The sequence below is a fragment of the Ornithorhynchus anatinus genome, chromosome 20, assembly GCF_004115215.2.
Source record: "Ornithorhynchus anatinus isolate Pmale09 chromosome 20, mOrnAna1.pri.v4, whole genome shotgun sequence".
NCBI classification, from domain to species: domain Eukaryota; kingdom Metazoa; phylum Chordata; class Mammalia; order Monotremata; family Ornithorhynchidae; genus Ornithorhynchus; species Ornithorhynchus anatinus.
Window position 1 is genome coordinate 19,588,139 of NC_041747.1, and position 21,291 is coordinate 19,609,429.

A 21,291-nucleotide genomic window follows, 5' to 3' on the forward strand; every position below is an offset into this window, starting at 1 on the left:
TGCGAATGGATTTTTTCTAATAATCTTGCATCGTCTCCTCCTGGTCTTGTCTTGATTTGGGGTAAAGCCGAGATCTCCTTCAGGCGTGCACAAGATCTTCTTCTGGCACTGAGCAAACTAATCCCTAAATCAATTATAGACTGAATGTGAATTTTATCGCTCGGCCACTCTATTACACCCATATCACTGTATTCAAGCGGGACAACGCCGATGGTTCTGTCCAATCCATACTTATGGGTGTGGTTAAAAAGACCTTAGCACATCCAATAATGCATTCCATGGGCTAGTCTGTGGATAATCTTTAACGATTCTGAGAGGTTTTCCATTTTTAATACGCACCCAATCTGGTCTCCCGATCTTCTAGAATTCGGAACTCATGGAAGGCAATACTTCCTAAAGTTGTATACCAGGCTGTTCTGTCTTCCTCAGGTATCTCCCAGCAGATCCTAGTTATATCACATGGTTTTGAGGTTGTGTTTCATTATGGTCTTAAATCACCTATTGCTTCTAAGTCAGCAACACCGGATTTTTAGTCTCCTCACTCTTTATGGCGTCTCAGTTAGCGAATTGCCAGTTTTACTGTTGGCTAAATTAATCCTCATAGCTTCTTCTGCTCTGTAGTCAGTACAGACTGTCCCCAAATAAAGGGATTAGTATTCAGCGGACTGTTCCTGGATAAATATTCAATGGCACAAGGAGGGAATTAACCAGGCGTCATTTTTTCATTTAAATAGGAATTGTATGATTAAATTTCTGAGTGGAAAAAAAATTCATCCCCAAAAGTCAGACTTCATAAGAGTAACTGATTTTTATTCTGTGGCTGAAAACCTGATTGATGGGAGAGCCAAACAAGGCTGATGTTGTTCATTGGTTTTAGACACCTGAAAAATCTGTCTACAGGGGAAAGAAAGAAATGAAACGAAAGAAATGTTCCTGTCTTCAGAACCGAACAGGTTTAATGGAAAATGAAAGGAATTTTTTGATGAATATTGTTTCTGAGCTAAAATAAAGTCTTTCATAAAAGTGCTGTGGCGCTTGGTGGTATATGGTGTCTACCCCAGCGCTTAGAACAGTGCTCGGCACATAGCAAGCGCTTAACAAATACCAACATTATTATTATATGCCATAGAAATAAAACGGTGAAAGTGTTATACGGATCCAGAGAAAGGAGTAAATTCGTTTTTGTTGTTCGTGTTCTTATCGATCAACCGTTTGACCGCAGCCTCACTAAGTCATGCTGCACAAGAATTTCGGTTAAGATTGTAATCCCTTAATTAATAATTGTAAGCTCCTTGTGGGCAGGGAACATGTCTTCCAACTCTGTTACGTTATACTGTTCCAAGCGCTTAGTACAGTGCTCTGCACACAGTAACTGCTCAATAAATATGACTGATTGACTGATTGATCTTAACTCTAGCCCAGGGTTCTGTGGATCATGAGGAGAGAAGAGTCGGAAATGAATTTCCATGTGGAAGAGGGTCTGAAGGCTGGTTTTTTTAATAATCTTTGAAGTTGTATATTTACTTTCTTTTCACCCCCTCTATAAACTCTATACAATTGCCTAGAATGTTTGCATGCACATTTAGTAGCTAAGTGTAGTTGAAGAGCTATTGATATATAGTGACTCAAATCCTTTGCTTAAAATTATCAATCTCTGAAACACTAGTGATTCATCTCAGAATACAGATACTCTCCAAGACTAATGACACGTTCATCGAAGCTAATATTAAATTTAGATTTAAGTGATTGCAGAATCTGATAACTCAGGACAAATGACACTGGTTGCATCAACAATTGTCGACAGGATGAGAATTCCAGTGTTCTGCAAAGACAAGCGTTTTGTTATATTTATGCTACTATATCTCCATGGGATCGATCAGCTAGAGGTTGGATCTCCGTATGGAGCCTTGAGTCAGACTCTGTGAAGCAGTATAAACATCAGAATTTTCCCTGATTATATGAGCAACAGCGCATACACAGATGTAAAAACAGCAATAAAACATTATAAGACAGGGTTGGTTGTGATGAGGAGTGGAAAGAGCCCGGGCTTTGGAGTCAGAGGTCATGAGTTCAAATCCCAGCTCTGCCACTTGTCAGCTGTGTGCTTGTCAGCTGTGTGACTGTGGGCAAGTCACTTAACTTCTCTGTGCCTCAGTTCCCTCATCTGTAAAATGGGGATGAAGACTGTGAACCCCACGTGGGACAACCTGATTCCCCTGTGTCTACCACAGCGCTTAGAACAGTGCTCTGCACATAGTAAGTGCTTAACAAATACCAACATTATTATTATTAATTTTTCTTCTCCACTCCCCATTTCTCCAGTCTTATTGTGTTCCGGGTACACCACTGTGCTACATGTCATATATTTGTTGCAGTTTTATAAATTTGGCAATTGTCATCTTTTACACTTTCATTCTTTCATAGGGAAAATCATGTTACATTCTACCGAGAATGGAAATTGTATTTCATTGTGATCACCATGTGTACCAATTAAAGTAAAATTGTCAGTTTTAGAGTCAGATCAATTTGAATTGGGCCAGATATTGGTGAAAAATCCTTCTGATTGGGCAGGAGTTATTTAAAGTCTGATGATGATGATGATTGTATTTATTAAACTCTTACCATGTGCTCTGCCGCTTGCTTGCTGTGTGGCCTTGGGCAAGTAATTTAATTTCTCTTGCCTCAGCTTCCTCATCTGTAAAATGGGGATTAAGTCCTACTCTCACCTATTTAGATTGTGAGCCCTAAATAGTTCAGGGACCATATCTGGCCTGATTATCTTATATCTACCCCAATGCTTAGAACAATATTTGGCACATAATAAGCTCTTAATAAATACCTTTTTTTTTAAAAAAAAGCATTTTTCTAAATGCAGGGGTACAAGTTAATAGACATACTGTTTATAATACTAGATAATAGTTAGATACGAGTTAATCAGCTCAGACGAATACCTGTCATATCCCAAATGGGGCTCTCAGTCTAAGAAGGAGGGAGAACAGGCTAGTTTACATTCATTCTGAGATTGTGACCTGGGTTTTCTTCAAGCTCATCAATAATTCGGTGTTTTCTCCTAGTGCTGCGGAGAAGTTCATAATCTCTCTTTTTAACCGTATTTTGTTAAACACTCATCATGTACCAGACTCTGGGTAAGTGCTTAGATAGATACAAGTTTATTAGGTTGGACACACTTCCTGTCCTACATGGGGCTCACAATCTTAACCCCCATTTTCCTGATGAGGTAACTGAGGCAGGGCGAGGTTAAGTGGCTTGCCCACGGTCACTTGCACGAGCAGACAAGTGGCGGAGTCCGGGTTAGAATCCAGGTCCTCCTGACGCTCAGGCCCATCCTCTATCCTCTGCTTCTGGGAGGGGGAAAACAAGAAGCATCTTTATAGTTTTTTCCAGCTTCCTTTCGTGTGAGCTTCAAGAGGGCTGTCATCAACATGCAGAACCTTCTGACTGACGGCCTCAAGTCTTGGTGGTTTCTCTTGTACCTCAGATTTTCCCTAAAGTCTAGAAGCAGAGTCTGGAAACAGCTTCCTTACCCTCTGTGATGTTCTCAAGCAGACTGCAAGCTCCTTGTGGGCAAGGGACGTGTCTACCGATTCTGTTGCATTATAATCTCCCAAGCGCTTAGTACAGCGTTCTGCGCACAATGCTCAATAAATACCACCGATTGAATGTCGCTCCTCTTGGGTAAAGAGCGCACCCACCAACTCTGTTATATTGCAGTTTCCCAAGTGCTTAATTCAGCGTCCGGCACACAGTAAATTCTCAGTGCCACTGTTTGATTACAGGATCAACTCCGGGGAATTTCGTAGGGCTGCCGGACTACTTAGTAGTTTTCTACCAGTAGTTTTCGAAAAATCAACACTCAAGTTGATTCTCCGTTCACTATTCTTTTAGGGTCTGTGAATTCAATGTGAAGGTCTGTCTTGTTCCCAATTCTGCTCCTTTGTGTCAAGTTTCACCCCAATCATTTGCTGCCTTAAACCACCTTGTGTATCCGTGAGCCCGTCGCTGGGCAGGGATCTTCTCTACCTGTCCGAACTGAGCATTCCAAGCGCTTAGTACAGGGCTCTGCACACAGTAAGCGCTCAAGAAATACGATTGAATGAATGACGGCATTCAGCTGACAGGTTTGGGAAGTAGGACGTTCAAAAGGTCCCCGGACGGGGTCCTGATCCTAATTGAGAGCCAGGAGATACTGAAATACTTTCCTTCCTTCTTGAAATTTTCTTTAGTGGAATTTGTTAAGCGCTTACTGTGTGACAGACACTGTTCTAAGTGCTGGGTTAGATGCAAACTAACTGGGTCGGGCACATTCCATGTCCCACGGGGGGCTTACAGTCTCAATGCCTATTTTACAGATGAGGTAATTGAGGCACGGAGAAGTAGAATGACTTGCCCAAGATCAAACAGAAGACGGGGAGCGGAGCGGGATTAGAACCTGGGTCCTTCTGACTCCCAGGCCTGTGTGGTCCATCCACTAGGCCGCGCTGCTTCTCCTGGGAGGGGGCAGTTTATGGGAGAAGCAGGAATCCAGCCCAAACAAATGGGGGAACCTCTGGGAGTAGGAGAAAGGGGCCGGGTCGGGGGGATAAACCGAGGCCCAGGGGCACCGGCCCAATGGAAAGGGACGGGGAGAGGGTGGGTTTGGGGAGACGGGTTGGGGACGAGGCTGCGACCTCACCGCTTTTGATCATTAATGCTTCTGGAAAGAGCGCTGGCCTGGGAATCAGAAGGACCTGGGTTCTAATCCCTGTTCTGCCCCTGGTCTGCTGGGTGACCTTGAGTAAGTCATTTCACTTCACTGTGCCTCAGTTACCTCATTTGAAAAATGAAGCTCTATGTGGGACAGGAACTGTGCCCAACCTGATTAGCTTGCATCAACCCCAGTGCTTAAAACAGTGCTTGATACATAGTAAGCACTTAACAAGTACCATCGTTACCGTCGTCATTATCCTGGGAAAATTGGAAAGTTGTCTAAAGGGACCCTGAGGTACGTGTTAAGGTGATGCAGCGTAGCTGTGAAATCAATCAATCCACGATTCATTCAATAGTATTTATTGAGCGCTTACTATGTGCAGAGCACTGTACTAAGCTCTTGGAATGTAGAAATCGGTAACAGAGACAGTCCCTGCCCTTTGACGGGCTTACGGACTCATCGGGGGATATTTATTTATTTATTTATGATATTTATTGAGCACTTACTGTGTGCAGAGCACTGTACTAAGCACTTGGGAGAGTACAGTACAGTCACCTGGTAGACATGCACCCTGCCTCCATGGAGTTTACAGTCTAGTGGAAATGCTGGAAAGCAACAAACACTTACGGAGTGCCTGCTCTTTTCATAAATGTACACGGCCCAGAACGTCAGCTACAAATACAGTGTTTCTGCCCGATAACCCACGATACACATTTATAGATGACTCTGAATAGTAGTAATGATAATATTAAAGTGCTTACTTTGTGCACAGCACTGTCCTAAGCACTGGGAATGGATCCATGACTAGGATTTCTTAAGCTGCAGCATCATTTTCCAAAATAAAGAACAACTCAACACTAGGCCACTGAATCTACGCAAGAATTTTGCTTGGTGAAGATTGGCAGTAAAAACCAATCCCTAATTTCTCGAAATCTAGATGAATCTACATCATTTTTCTCTTTTTGGGTGCTTAGTTTGCATCCCTGAATATGGAAACCAGTTAAAGGACGACCTCGTTTTTTATCCACTGCTCTCCTGGTTCTTTTCCCCACCTCATGCTGAATGGTGATTAATTTCAATTAAGACATTCTATAGTTCTAGGTCATCTACCCCAACTCTTCTGCACTTCAGTCCTTTGCCTAATTCTTTTAAGGAAAATAGAAACTAACTACCACACTAGAAGGTTTGTAAAAGAATTTAATGGAAAACAGACCTCTGTCCAAAGCAGTAGCCTGCAGGGCTATAGATGACACATCTCTAATACATCCTAGAAGAGAGGAAAAAAAAGAAAACTGGCCATGAAGCAATTTTTGCACTCAATGGACCATCCCCTGACTAGTCACATATTGTCTCGATGCAAATACCCAGGAATCCGCTAAGATATTCTTGTTTATACATTTATTGCATTCACTGGAAAATAACACAAAATCATTTAAATGAAATGTGAATGGAGAAATGGTTTTGTTCTCTTCTCGGTGCCCATTCTGACGCTGAAGCTTTCTGCATCACTACCTCCGTCTCTATTAGGTTTTCCCAGTGGGGACTAAAGCTGTCTGCTCCCCCCTTTTAAGAGAAGAAAGGCAAAAGAAAAATAAGGATCTGTCGTCTTGACAATCCGGTCTGGGTACTCCTGGTATCCCTTCCCTGTCCAAATCTACCTTAGCCATTTCATTAAGAAGGAAAGATGTCTTCATCTTCCCACCTGGGTAGCCATCTGCGTTCATTCAGTCGTATTTATTGAGTCCCTACTGTGTGCAGAGCACTGTACTAAATGCTTGGGAATGTGCAGAGCACTGTACTAAATGCTTAGGAAAGTATAATAGGGTAGTAAAGAGAGACAGTCCCTGCCCACAGTCAGCCGACGGACTAAATGATCCACTTCCCTTTCATTCGTTCGAGAGCATGACCTCAGCAAGCATAATAATAATAATGTTGGTATTTGTTAAATTCAGTTCTAACTTGAGAAGCAGCATGGCCTAGTGTCTAGGGCCCAGGCCTGGAGTCAGAAGGACCCGGGTTACTAATTCTGGCTCTGCCCCGTGTCTGCTGTGTGACCTTGGGCAAGTCACTTCACTTCTTTATGCCTCAGTTACCTCATCTGGAAAATGGGGATTAAGAGTGTGAGCCCCATGTGAGACAGGGACCGTGTCCAAACCGATTAGCTTGTATCTACTCCAGCACTTAGAACGGTGCTTGACCCCCAATTAGGCGCTTAACAAATGCCATCGTCATTATTATTATTAGTAACAAACTTAAGTAGGAGCTGGGGGAATTACGTTGTTTGGACTAAGTCCTTCCTGCCTTGTAGTTCTTTGACTGCCTTCAACCAGGATGAATTTGATTTGGGGCTGACAGGAGATCATAAATTCCTTTACATATCATTTGGTCCTGAGGGCTATGTTGCAGATGGTTAAAATGAGTAGGGACATTTGGCCATTTTCACTTAGTTTTGTTGATATATAAAAAGAGACAATGTTCTGGTTTACATATCAATAAAATTATTAGAAATAACAGATCTTCACCAGCAGTAGAACAGATAGATGCTCTACTTTTCCATCTTTTCTTTCCACATTCCTCTTCTTTTTCTCTCTTCCTCTAAAATCATCTTTATCCCTCTTTCCATGTCCTTCTGCCTCTCACCTTCTCTTTCTCAGCTCCCTCATCGCCCATAACTCTTCAGTTGCTCTGTCTTTTCCTCATTAATTTTCCTGCCCGTTACATATTTGGACTCCGTCTCTGCCACCGCAATCTCTGTGTTCCCTCCTGATATCTCTCCTCATTTCCACTTCTCAGGAGAAACGCCATCCTATGAGCTTTGACCTAGTATTCTTTCTGTCACTGGCAGCAGCATGTCTCGAGGAATAACGAAAGAGTTACCTGCCTTCTTATCCAATCTTCCTCTCTGCATTCCACCATTTAAGTACTTTGCAACATGAGAGAGAAGCAGGATGGTTTATGGAAAAAGCACAGGCCTAGGAGTCAGGGACCTGATTTCTAATCCCACTTGCCTGCTGTGTGACCTTGGACAATCACTTGTTTTTTCTGTGCCTGTTTCCTCATTTTAAAAATAGGTAAGATACGTCTTCCTCCTCCTTTAGACTCTGAGCCCCATATAGGACAGGGACTGTACCTGACATAATCATCCTCTATAATTCTACTCGTTCTTAGCATAGTATTTGCCACAAATTAAGTGCTTAGGAAATACCAGCATTATTATTATAACTTCCTTTCTTTCCCTCCTCACTCTCTACCTGTCAAGCCTGTAACCTCCTGGAACCCTTCTGACTTACTATTCACTTCTTATCTCTATTTGTCTTTTTCTGTATCTTTTCCCCCTCCCTTTTCAATGAAGTCTCCCAGAAGGAAGGGTAGTTTCCACAGAGGAGCTAGAAATTTGGACAGCATTCCAGGGTTTTCTTCCATCCATCTCCTTCCTATCACCCCTTCTTTTCCCCTGTCTGCTCCCCACAATTTTCTCAGATCTGGAGTTCTACTGGAGAAGGGTCGTAAGCTTCGTTCTCCAAACACAGGTTCCTAGGTTTCATAATGAGCCCCAGAAATGATGGCAGAGGAGGGAAGGGAAGCCATGTTCTCAGATTTGATGTCCTCTCTCCATCCTCCTGCCTTGACTCTCCATGCGTCGGCACCCAGGCTAACACTGATTACCACAGATACCCTACGCTCAAGTAAACCCCTTATATATAGGTAAAAGATCTACTGAGTCAGGCCCAAGCGTTCAATTAAACAGCCTCAAAGGGCATTACACCCTCGGAAACATCCTTAAGATGTAGAAAATGAAATGAATGAAAAGGTTTTAGTTGGGTTCCCCCTACAAAAACATTATTGCTTTTCCTAGCTTAGCATAATGAAGCATCAGATTATGAGGCACCAGAGAGAGTATGGTGTCTTTCACATTGGCAAAAACATCTGTGCTAACACATCTGTTCTAAACACATCGGTGCTTCTGTGGGTAATGTTTTAAACTGTGTCTGTTTAAAAACAAAGATATCGTTCCACTGTTCTAAATGAGATACCTCATGGCACCGAGTAGCCACAGATAGCTTACAGATTGCTCACCCTACTCTGGGTTGAAAAGGCAATTATTTTGCAGAAATTTGTCTCTCTCAATTCACCAGCAAAGGTATTCATTTGTTGTACAGTTAAATGTTTAGCCGTGATGAAGAGTGAATTTTCAGTCATCAGTTTAGCTTTTTTTCTTCAATCCCTTCTTCTTAAATTAAAAAGAATGACTCTTCACTCTCCTTTGTGCCCTCTCTGACAAATTAGGAGCAAAATCTCTCATCATCTGGAAAAACTCATTTTAGCTCCCGTTTCTAATGTCCACCTGGCTTTCTGAACATCCAGTCTGTCTTGCAGCAGGAGCAAATGATGCAGCTTCAGAAGTTGTGACCCTTAGATTCTTTAAACTGTCTAGGTGAAGCCAGATCAATCCTATTTATGGAATGCTTACTGTGCAGAGCACTGTACTTAGCACTTGTGAGACTATAACATAACAATATGTCTGAGTCGGTAGACACGTTTCCTGCCCATTCATTCATTAAATCGTATTTATTGAGCGCTTACCATGTGCAGAGCACTCTGCTAAGCGCTCGGAATGCCCACAAGGAGCTTACAGTGTAGAGGGAGCCTGCAAGTGGCAGATCTGGGACTAGAACTCTAGTTTCCTGACTCCCCCAAACCTTCCTTTGTCAATATGTCATTATGGGACTTGTTAAGCGATTACTATGTGTCAAACACTGGTCTAAGTGCTGAGGTAGATCCAAGCTAATCAGATTGGACACGGTCCCTGTCCCAGATGGAGCTCACAGTCTTAATCCCCATTTTACGGAAGAGGTAACTGAGGCACAGAGAAGTTATGTCACTTGCCCAAGGTCACACAGCAGACAGGTGGCAGAGCTAGGATCAGAATCCAGGTCCCTCTGACTGTCAGGCGCACATTCTAACCACTGGACCACGGTGCTTCCCACTAATTGAGAACCAGCGCTCACCCAAGCCCTCAGTCCAGTGCTTCGCAGAGAGTAAGTGTGCAATAAATTCCGTTGACTGATTGATCGTAAGATTGAAAAGGAGACTGGTAACACAATAGATGTTACACACGAGGTGAATCTGCTCAGATTTTTTTTCTTAATTAGAAAAGCACTTTGCCTTTTATAGGCAAGACAAAAATGTTTATGAGGAAACAGCCCCGGCTTATCTTCTTTTCCTTATTTGAGAGAAATACTTAAGAATCCCAGAAACTCGGAGTAGCGAAAAATCCCGAGGTCGTCTAATCCACATCCCCGTGCAAAATAGGACCTATTTTGCTGAGCCTTTGAGATGGTTATAATCCTTTATTATTTCAGATTGAAGATTTTAAACTTCAAAGATGAATAGTACAAATCCAACTCCTGCTCCTTTCCTTGAACTCAGGGTTATATTTGGAGTAGGAACTTTTACTGGAATTCTAGTTTCAGTAACAGTTTTTTCCAGTGCTGCCACTCTTTGTTGAAGAGAGGCTAGGAAATGTGGGGGAAGGATGAAAAGAGACCACACAGAAGAATTTGTTGTGATTGCTCACATTCCTTGTTTTTAATGCCAACAGAAGTTGCAGATTTAGGTACCTGAAGAAAATATGGTATTCCATCATTCACACATCCCTTATTGACAAATGTAGTTTCAAATTATATATTAATATGTTTATTAATATGCACACATCCCTTAGGCTGTTAGCTCATTTGGGGCTGGGAACGGTTATACCAATTTTGTTGTATTGTGCTCTCCCACACACTTAGTACAGAGCTCTGCACACAGTAATCACACAATAAATACCATCCATTACTATATTTAAAGAAACTTAATGAAAAAGCTACTTGCTAAAACCGGTTTAAGCAATAAAATCTGCCCCCAACCCACTAAACAGGATGGCCTAGTTTGGAAAGCGCACGGGCCTGGGAGTCCTCAGACGTGGGTTCTAATCCCGGCTCCGCCACTCGCCCGCTTTGTGATCTTGGACAAGTCACTTAACTTTTCTGTACATCAGTTTCTCAACCGTAAAATGGGGAGTCCGGACCTGTTCTCCCTCCTGCTTAGACTGTGAGCCCCATGTGGGTCATGGACTGTATCCAACCTGATTGATTTGTATCTACCCCAGCCCTTGAAACAGTAGTAGACACATAGTGAGGACTTACCAATATCATTGAAAAATCAAAAACTAACAGATATAAGAGTTTTGAGGTCAGTGGGAAAGGAATATTTACAATTTAGACTTTATTTCTAAAAGAAGCCTACTTTTCAGTGTGTTAGGGAAAACATCAAATATAAGAATACACATTTTAAAAATCTCTAAACCATCAAAACCAGGAATCGTTGTTCAGAAATCAAAAAAAGTACAAGCAGTCAAACTCCAGAATGGCTCAAATTTGTTTTTGATAGAACACCTGTGAAATTGAAACTGGATTTTTAAAATTGCTGTTTAAAAAATCCAGGAGATTCAGTGTATTTCAGATAATTGTGGGATTAAAATGTCCGCCTACACTTGAGTCTAAAATAGTTCTTTTTTGATGAATTCTTTTTGATGAATAATTTCAGGGAGGGATAGATGGAAAGGAGGATGCTCATTTGGAAAGACATAAAAGATTCTCCGGTGGTACATAGGGTTTCGGGAATGATTCATTTTATAAGTCCTGGAGTGCAGCAATGTACCTAATTAAGTCCTTGCTGTGGAAATTACTATTGAAATAAGTAAAGCGATTGTTGGTACTCTGCTTAATATAATCATTTTTTAGCAGTCAAATGTTCATTTATTTTTCTTGAGAAGGAAATTGTTTTTCCCAAAAGAAATCCATGGCATTCCCCCCTCTGCTTTGTGGCGTCCCCGTTGAAGTCAGTAGTTACCGAATTGCTGAGGACACCAGGGAACTACATTCCAAAATGCTTCATTAATGCTTTTCCCTTTCATACAAAATGTGGGGCTTAAACATGAGCTGTCATTTAGTGGATAGAGCACGGGCCTGGGAGTCAGAAGGTCAGAGATTCTAATCCCGGCTCCAATACGGTGTCTGCTGTGTGACCTTGGGCAAGTCACTCAACTTCTCGGGGCCTCAGTTCCCTCATCTGTAAAATGGGGATTAAGAGTGTGAGCCCCATGGGGGACAGGGACTGTGTCCAACATGATTTACTTGTATCTGCCTCAACGCTTAGAATAGTGCTTGGCACATAGTAAGCACTTAAGTACCATTATTATTATTATTATATCTGACAGACAGTTACTATCGCCTCTTTCAAAGCCTTATTGATGCCACATCTCCTCCAAGAGGCCTTCACTGACTAAGCCCTCCTTTCCCCTTCTCCCACTCCCTTCTGCATTGTTCTGATTTGCTCCCTTTATTCACCTCCCCCATCCCAGCCCCACAGAATTTATGTACATATCTGTAATTTTATTTATTCGTATAGTGTCTGTCTTATATATATATTTTGGTATTTGTTAAGTGCTTACTATGTGCCGAGCACTGTTCTAAGCGCTGGGATAGACACAGGGGAATCAGGTTGTCCCACGTGGGCCTCACAGTCTTAATCCCCATTTTACAGATGAGGGAACTGAGGCACAGAGAAGTGAAGCGACTTGCCCACAGTCACACAGCTGACAAGTGGCAGAGCTGGGATTCGAACTCATGAGCCCTGACTCCAAAGTCCGTGCTCTTTCCACTGAGCCACGCTGCTTCTGGCTCCTCTAGAGGGTCCTCCTCTAGAGCAGGATCTTCCTCCTCTAGACCCTGAGATGGTTGTGGGCAGGGAATGTGTCTATTCTATTGTTATACTGTTCTTTCCTGAGCGCTTAGTACATGCTCTGCAACCAGTAAGTGCTCAATAAATATGAGTGACCGACGATCTGATCGTGATTGATTGATTGATTGATTGGAGCTCAGAGCTGGAGCAGCAAGGGCGTGTTTGAGTATTTAAGGACTTACTATATAATAATGATAATAATATTGGTATTTGTTAAGCGCTTACTATGTGCCGAGCACTCTTCTACACGCTGGAGTAGATACAGGGTAATCAGGTTGTCCCACGTATGCTAAACACTGTACTAAATACAGGATAATCAGTTCCCACAGAGTAACAAGGAGTGGAGAACAAGCACTGAATCCCCATATTGCAGATGAGAGAACTGAGACACAGAGAAGTTGAGTGACTTGCCCTAAATCACACAGCATATAAATTGCAGAGCAGGGGTTAGAAAGCAGCACTGACTCTGACTCTCAGGCCTGTGCTCTTTCCATTAAGCCCTGCTGCTTCTCTTAGGCGGAGTTATCAAGAAATTGATTATTTCACCTAGGAATAATGGTTCGGGATTTGGAGATTTCTAATTACATATGACTCTAGTGATTTTGAGCAAAGGTATTGTAGTAATACCTCCTTTGAATAAAACATCCATCATTTCTATCCTACTAGGATATTTGATGTTAACAGGGAAAAATTTCCAAGATGAAAATAAAAGCTTTGAATAAAAAGGACTGAGAAAAAAGTATCTTTCTACTCCATATTGTCCCCATGGCATAATTCCCATTTTGAAGCATTTTAGATTGCATTTTCACACAGTTTACATTTCAGGAAAGTATACTATGTGAACTTTTTCTTAAATGATATTGCTTAAATGATTTCTACGTACCAGGCACTGAACTAAGCTCTGGGGGAGATACAAAGTTGGATACAGTCCCTGTCCCACATAGGGCTCTCAATCTTCACCCCCATTTTACCGATGAGATAACCGAGACCCAGAAAAGTTAAGTCATTTATCTAAAGCCATACAGCAGAGAAGCAGCAGAGCTAGGATTAGAACAGATCCTCTGATTCCCAGACCTATGCTCTTTCCACTCTGCTTCACATTTTCAAGATAATGGCCTTCTAAAGCAAATAATTAAGAGTCACACTTATCCTCAGGAGACAGGGCTACATCACAGGAGCTATGGTTCAGCCTATTTTAGTGAGGACCATGGGCCCGTGTCTGATTTTTCCTGACTTCTAGCCAGGGGCTTGGGTCTTCTTCTTTCTTCAGTGCAGTGTACCTTAGGAGTGCTTCAGTAAATATGGGCGACTGGCTGACTGAATAGGTAACGGCTGATTAGCGACACGTTCCCTAAAGAATTTACAGAAAGAAATGAGGAAGATATTAACAACTGTCCCTGTCTCTTCCTTTTTTTAGATGAGAATAGGGATTCACTCAGGCTCTGTGTTGGCGGGGGTTGTCGGGGTAAGAATGCCACGATACTGTCTGTTTGGAAACAACGTCACCCTTGCGAGTAAATTTGAGTCGGGAAGTCACCCTCGCCGCATCAACGTCAGTCCGACCACGTACCAGTAAGTACTCCTAGTCTGGTTTTCATCTTTCCCCTATCTGTCTGTCTTTTCTCCTCAATGTTCTCCTGAATAGTTCTGTCTTTTCTCCTAAATGTTCTCCTGAAATTTGTTCTTGGGTAAATGAGAGCCTGTATGGGGAAATTATCAAAATATTGAGGTCAGTGCAGATTAACAGACAGAGCCCTTTTTCTGACAGAAGATTATGAAGATTCTTGTAACCTAAAGACCTGAAGACCTGCCATTTCTTACTCTATCACCAGTGGTCCATCCAGTCTGGAATTCTGCCTAGTTCAGTGGAACCACAGAAGGTGCTCTATTTAAATCCATCCTCCTGATTTGGGGATGTACCTTAACCATCCTGAATTTCCCCTCTAATCATTACTCGTGGGCCTCTCATGTAAGTCTATCTCAATCCTTCTCAAACTTCTAACTTTTTCAGGGTCAGATGCTACCCTGTAGCTGGAGGAAAGAAGAAATTTGTTCTTTGCAAAATCAGCATGGCATAGTGGATAGAGCACAGGCTTGGAAGTAAAAAGGTCAAAGGTTCTAATCCCGGCTCCGCCCCTTGTCTGCTGAGTGACCTTGAGCAAGTCACTTCACTTCTCTGGGCCTCAGTTACCTCACCTGTAAAATGGTGATTGAGACGGTGAGCCCTACATGGGACAGAGACTGTGTCCAACCCAATTTGTTTTTATCCTCCCCAGCATTTAGTACAGTGCCTGGAACATAGTAAGCACTTAATAAATGCCATAATAATTGTTAATCATTATTAGTGTTGGTATTTGTTAAGTGCTTACTATGTGCAGAGCACTGTTCTAAGCGCTGGGGTAGTTACAGGGTAATCAGGTTGTCCCACGTGAGGCTCACAGTTAATCCCCATTTTCCAGATGAGGTAACTGAGGCACAGAGAAGTTAAGTGACTGGACCAAGGTCACAAAGGAAGCAATTGGCAGAGCCGGGCTTACAATCCATTCATTCAATAGTATTTAATGAGAGCTTACTATGTGCAGAGCACTGTACTAAGACTCCCAGGCCCATGCTCTTTCCACTATACCGTACTGCTTCAGGAGTTTAACATGGGTAGAAAGAAGCGAGTGAGCTGGGGAGCAGCAGATGAAAAGAGTAGACATGTAAGGCAGAATGTAGGTGGAGGGTCCCGAAGCCAAGAATGAGGAGTTTTTGCTTGATGTAGATAGAAGAGGTGAGAAGCCAATGTAGTGCTTTGAGAAGTAAAGAAATTTCGAGGAGCAGCGTGGTCTTTTGGAAAGAACTTGGGCTTGGGATCAGAAGATCTGAGGTCTAATCTCAGCTTTGCCACTTGTCTGCTGTGTGACCTTGGGCAAATCATTTAATTTCTCTGTGCCTCAGTTACCACATCTGAAAAATGGGGATTAAGACTGTGAGCCCTAATGGGACATCTGATTAGCTTGTATCTAACGCCTGGTACATAGTAAATGCTTAACAAATACCATTAAAAAAAACAAGCAGAGATGTACGTTCCCAGTGCTTTGCGAAGACGATCCACGTTGCAGTATGAAGTGAAGATTGGGGCAGGGAGAGGTGGGAGGGAGGAGGCTGGTAAAATAGTCTAGCCTTAAGGTGAAGAAAGCCTCGACTCGATTGGTCTCTGGGCGAAGAGGAAGGGGTGGATTTGATGTTATGTACGAAGAAACAGCAGGGTTTGGCGGTAGGTTAAATGTGGGAGGCGAAAGACAGAAGAGAATCGTAGATGACGTGACGATGGTTCCTTGCTAAATCAATTAATATGTTGCTTGTAGAACTTGTCCCCGTTTGACAGTCTGCCTCTCAATACCCCTGATGCTTTTAAAGTCTCTCTTTAAGAAGAGGAAAACCTTCTCCTAATTGCGAGGTTGGTCTGACTCTCGTGGCGGTCTATCAGCACCGTTTGTGACTGTGAGTTAATCGATCCATCCTCCGGTGGGAAACTTGTGAGAAAAGCTCAGGGCCACCAGTAATGAGGAGAGAAGCCACAGAGCTCATATTTAGCCGACGAGCCAGGTTGGAGTTAGGGAAAGAAAGAAGGAGGTAGGGTACCATCATTCACAGCGGCACGTTGTCATCCGCTCTCCGCTCTGTATTGTCCAGAAGCATCCAGAACCTTCCCATTTCAGAAGCAGGTGAGGCCAGCTGTCGGGAACAAATAAATTGGCAGTCTCCTCGGGTTGCCGGGAAGTGTGTAATTTTCAGTGTTTATGGCTTTAGAAATGCATTGCTGGTTTGCTTCAAATTTAGATGGGTTGGTGCTCGTCTCCTCTGTGATTGCAGTGAAGCAAGGTTTTTAGTTTTTTCTTTCTTTGAGCAGGTTCCTTCCTGAAAGAAAGAAAATGCTAAAGAGGGTGAGGAGGGTGAGGAGCTTAGTTCAGTCACAAGTTTGTATTAAGAATTCTTTTCCATCATTTTTTTACTCCTCGCTGAAAGTCAGAAGCTGTAAGTCTAAGCCTGAGGGACTCTTGGATCTCATCCTCTGAAGCAGTCCGTTAAACTCCCTGGCAAGACAGCTTTTATCTTCTACCACCGACTTGGAGTTGTTTTCAGAAATAAACCTCACAGATCAATTCATTAGAGATTTTTATGGCGCTCTCAATAAGACCACGTGAGGAAGACGATTCAAAACTATCTCTCTTGAAATATCTCTACATCAACTATTTATTTTCCTCTGTTTGAGAGTCGCAAACGGCCCAGAGCTTGTCAACAAGGGAAGATCAGAGTGATGTGAATTTCTGTGGGTTGTGATCAGTGGAAAGAACGTGATTGGGGAAACGGAGGGGTGTGTAGCCCATTTAGTCCTGCTGGTCGTCTGGTATTCATTCAATCATATTTACTGAGCACCTACTGTGTGCAGAGCACTTTACTAAGTGCTTGGGAGAGTACACTACAACAATAAACAGACACATTCCCTGCCCACAACGGGCTTACAGGTTTGGTGTAAATGAGATTCCATGGTTTCAATTCACTCAGTCGTATTTATTGAGCGCTTACTCTGTGCAGAGCACTGTACTAGGTACTTGGGAAAATACAAATCACGTTAAACAGACTGAATTTGAAATCTCGAGCAAAGCCATAAAAGGATATATACCCCAAAACACACACACAAAAAAAATACTCGATGAACTGGCTAGGACTTTGCATTTTTATTCTTTGGATCTAAATTCATCAGCGATCAATGGACAGATATTTTCTCCACGTTGTCTTTTTATTCTCTCGGCAAGAATAGCTCTCTCCTAGCATTTGACCTGCTATGTAAAGCTTCCACTCCCAACTAGAGCCAACAAGAAGTGCTAGATTGGAATGTCAATCATTGTAATGGCCTCTCGGTTCTCCCTAGGCTTTTGAAAAGGGAAGAAAGTTTCACGTTCATTCCCCGGTCCCGCGAAGAGCTTCCAGACAACTTTCCAAAGGAAATCCCTGGGATCTGTTACTTCCTGGAGGTCACAACCGGGCCCAAACAGCCAAAGTCTGCTTCTTCAACGCGAGTGAAAAAGGTTTCCTACAACATTGGAACCATGTTCCTTCGAGAGACAAGCCTTTGAGACCTCCGGCAGATCAAAGATTCGTCCAAAAAGCACAAGCCCAGAACTGGGTCATGACAGGAGTGTGGGAGAGATTCCTTCTCTTTCACTGCATTGTCCAGAACAAGCAGTCAAAGTTCTGCGTAATGTCAGGCAATAATCCTCTAAAAAGGTGAGTGATGGCTGGTAGGAATCAGACCTGAGCTGGGGGGAAAACGACTGAAGAAAAAAAGCTGCATTCATTCCAGAGGGCATTATTGGCCTTGGATGTAGAGTGAATTACAATTTGGCCTCCATCAAAGCATACCAAAAAATTAACCTGTCGTGTTTCACTGAGTACCGACGAACAAAAGTTACACTTCCTTTTAGATATGCGTCTGCGAATTAAAATTTGAGGTGGTTTTCATTCCTGCATTTAATATTTACCATGGAAAATGTCTAATTTTCTGAACAGACATTTCGTACATATACCTTACAGGTGTGGGGAAACTTTAGGGCAGGATGGAGTTATAACTCAGTAAAATATTTTAGCGATATTACTATTTTTATACATATTTTGCTTTCAAGTTAATAACATTTCATGTATTTAGTCAGCTTTTCAGTCTACTATTGAATGTTTGTAACACTTTTTAACTAACTTTGTAGCCTAATGCATTTACCATATTTCAAATGATTATGGGAGGGCAGAGGACATTTAACGGTGAAATTATAGTGTGCAGAAAACTTTGTGTACATTACAATAAGTCTATCAGTACCAATGGAATAAGAATAAGGCTAGTAGATTAAATACAGATTGATCTGTATTTAAAGAAATGAAAAGGAGTTCCCCCCCTTTTTTTTCCTTTGATGGAACAAAATATCAGTAGTTGACAAAATAAAAATGCCTCAGAAATTCTGGTGATTTCTTCCCTATGCGTAAATATGTAGAGGAGAAAAAGTGAGCTCTATTTAAGTCATATTACACAAAGCTCTAAGTCATATACACGAAGTAATTCTGTACTTTCCAAATCAGTGCAAATGACGACAACGGGCTTGATGCCGTCTCACTTCAAATCAGGTGAGATTGCAGCTTGTGAGAACAACTGCCTGTGGATATTGGTGAAAGAGTAAAGTTTGATGTGCCGCCAAGAGCCACAATATCTCAGCTCTATGTCGCACCACACAACACAACAACACACACACTTTTCAGTGATGTTGATTAAAAGTTATTTTATAATTCAGTGATGTGGCTTGTAACGTCAAGGAAGTCCCTATCACCAAAGTGAAGCTTTGAGCCCCAGTGATCTTCGCTGCAAATGCCTTTAGCTGAGATAGATGGGTTTCTACTTTAAGGATGGAGTCGATGGGGCACGAATAATGGAATCTGCACTAATACTAAATCACTCTGAAAGGACCACAGTGCTCCTAAGCCATCTGCTTTTGGGTTCAGCCCGAAATCCAAAGCTTCTCAAGTCAATTTGAGGATCTGGACTCTGGAAGCACTTTTTTCCCCTACAGATTTGTGATGTTAATGTTGATGTCTTATCCCAGTAGTAGTTATGTGTCCTTCCTCTCAGTTTAGCGCTGGTAGTGAATTCCAGTGTTCAGCTTTGTACTGTCCTAAGATCTTCCCTTCAGTGTGTTGGTCTCTGCTGTGACTCAGCCTAAAGAATGTTCTGTAGAACAAATTCTTAGTGCAATGTTGTGAAGTTTAATTCATGTTTCTAGAGAATTTTGAGCTACTCGAATAGAAAGCATTTATAGTCTTGGAATCAGATTTTTATAGTTGTTCTTATATCATTCTTGCTTCTTCTGGGGGGGGACGGGGTGTCACTTTTTTTTCCTGTCACGATACAGTAGGGCATTCAACAAAGGTTCTCCTGATTTTGGAAGAGAAAATATACTCCCTCTCTGAGGGACTATATACCCCTTTTCTCAAATACTGCCTGATTTGCAGGAGAAGGCAGGGAGTGGGGGTGAAAGAGGGCAGGTATAGAATCCGGGGTGCTTTCTGCCCAGACCACTGCCATGGGAGAACAAGTTGGATTGCTCAGAATGTCCCAATAATCCTTCAGAGGGGTCATTCTCAGGATGGCAGATTCCCGGGGAACTGGTCCCACTATCCTGCGAGTGACTCTACCCAGCATGTACTGGGCCACTTTGGCTTCTTGGGCTACGGAGCCCACAAGGTACATGATTCCATCTTCTCTTCTCCCCCATCACATTAAGTTGCATGAGTTCTCGAATGCCCTAATTAGAATCAACTCTACCTTTTTCCTGGCCCCTGCCTCGTATGCACGGGGGGCATCCAGGAAAGAGTCAGGTTCATTATTAGCATCATGGTAGTAGCTTATATTCATATATCACTGGTAATCTGTATGATTTATATGTGACTTGTATCAAATCAGTAAAAATTTAGCAAATATTTTAGGATTACTGTAGAATCCTAAGACCTCAAGGAGCCTTCCACAGTCATCTAATCTGTCTTCCTGCTCGCATGTAATACTTTCCGAAACCCATGGCAGCAGATGATTATCTATACTATACCTAAGTGTCTCCAGGCATAAAGATTCCACAATCTTCCTTGGTAACCCACTCCATTCTCTTGAAAGGAAGGGATCTGTGAGAAATTAAGAGCGGCGCAAACCTTCAGTTTTGTCAGCATTCCTTCGGCTTCAGCATCCGTTCAGACGATTTTATTCGCTGGAGGTAGGATTTAAATCTCAGTGCCCCACATTTAAAAATGGAGAATTCACCATTATCCGTCACAGCCACGGTTTTCCTTGTGCAGTAGAATTAGAAATTGAAGAATTGGTCCGCTCTGTCTCCTAAGAGCAAACAGCACAGATCCACAAGGCAGTAAGTTTGTTGCGGCTCAACAACAACCTCTCGTTGTGACTGCTGTTTGTTGCAGATGCTGCTCAATGCGTGAATGGGCAATGTGCTAGGAACACTAGGCTTTCATTGTCATGAAACTAAGAGTTTGCAGACAGCGGCTCGGCTCAAATCTTTCCATATTATCCTGAGTGGTCACGTGGATCTCTGACAATATTATGGCCAGATGATCCAGACCTTCTTTTGTGCCTTTTGGTAGGGTGTTTATTTGCTTTCATCCTTGTTTGCTTAAACAACAGAGTCACTACAGGCATTGTTTATTGAAATGTGGTATTTTCTGCTGGATAAAACACAGTGAAAAATGCAACCCATTAAAAATGAGGTGATGGTGCTAATGGCATTTTAGCCTTGAACCATCGTTGCCATATGGCGTTGAGAAAACGCAACTCACTCCACTTCAAAAACAGCGCTCTCAGAAGAGTGGTAATATCTATAGCACCCTTAGGTACCTCTCATCCTAATTCCAAGCAACTAATTGGTAAGGGAAGTGAATTTGTAATCATAGCAACTGGTGCAAAAAAACATAAATTGGTGTCAGTATCACCATGGAGATAATGACAGTGTTTGCAAATAAATCAATCCTCTAACAAAATCAAATCCACTGAAATGTGCAAGGAATACAGTGTACTATATCTGTTTAATATAAACCTGTCTATTAGAGGCATAAATCTAGAAAACCCCCAGTAATGATAGGAAATATAAGGTTGTTTCTTTTTGTGTTTTACCAACGAGGACGGGTTTAAAAGTGGCTTCAGAGAAAGAAAATTATTTAGCCCATTTGAGAAGAAAATTCAGATGATAGAATTACCGGCTTTATTCATT

The 21,291-nt window shown here is 42.2% G+C and overlaps 1 protein-coding gene across 1 annotated transcript in view; it reads left to right on the forward strand.

Annotated features, from left to right (window-relative positions):
- GUCY1A2 (guanylate cyclase 1 soluble subunit alpha 2) overlaps positions 1-18,487 on the forward strand; it is a 149,526-nt gene extending 131,039 nt beyond the window's left edge. Inside the window, exons 7-8 of the mRNA XM_029048284.1 lie at positions 13,911-14,065; positions 17,412-18,487. Of these exons, the coding sequence (XP_028904117.1) occupies positions 13,911-14,065; positions 17,412-17,616 (360 nt within the window). The 3' untranslated portion in view covers positions 17,617-18,487. The remainder of the gene's footprint in view (positions 1-13,910; positions 14,066-17,411) is intronic.
- The last annotated feature ends 2,804 nt before the right edge of the window (positions 18,488-21,291 follow it).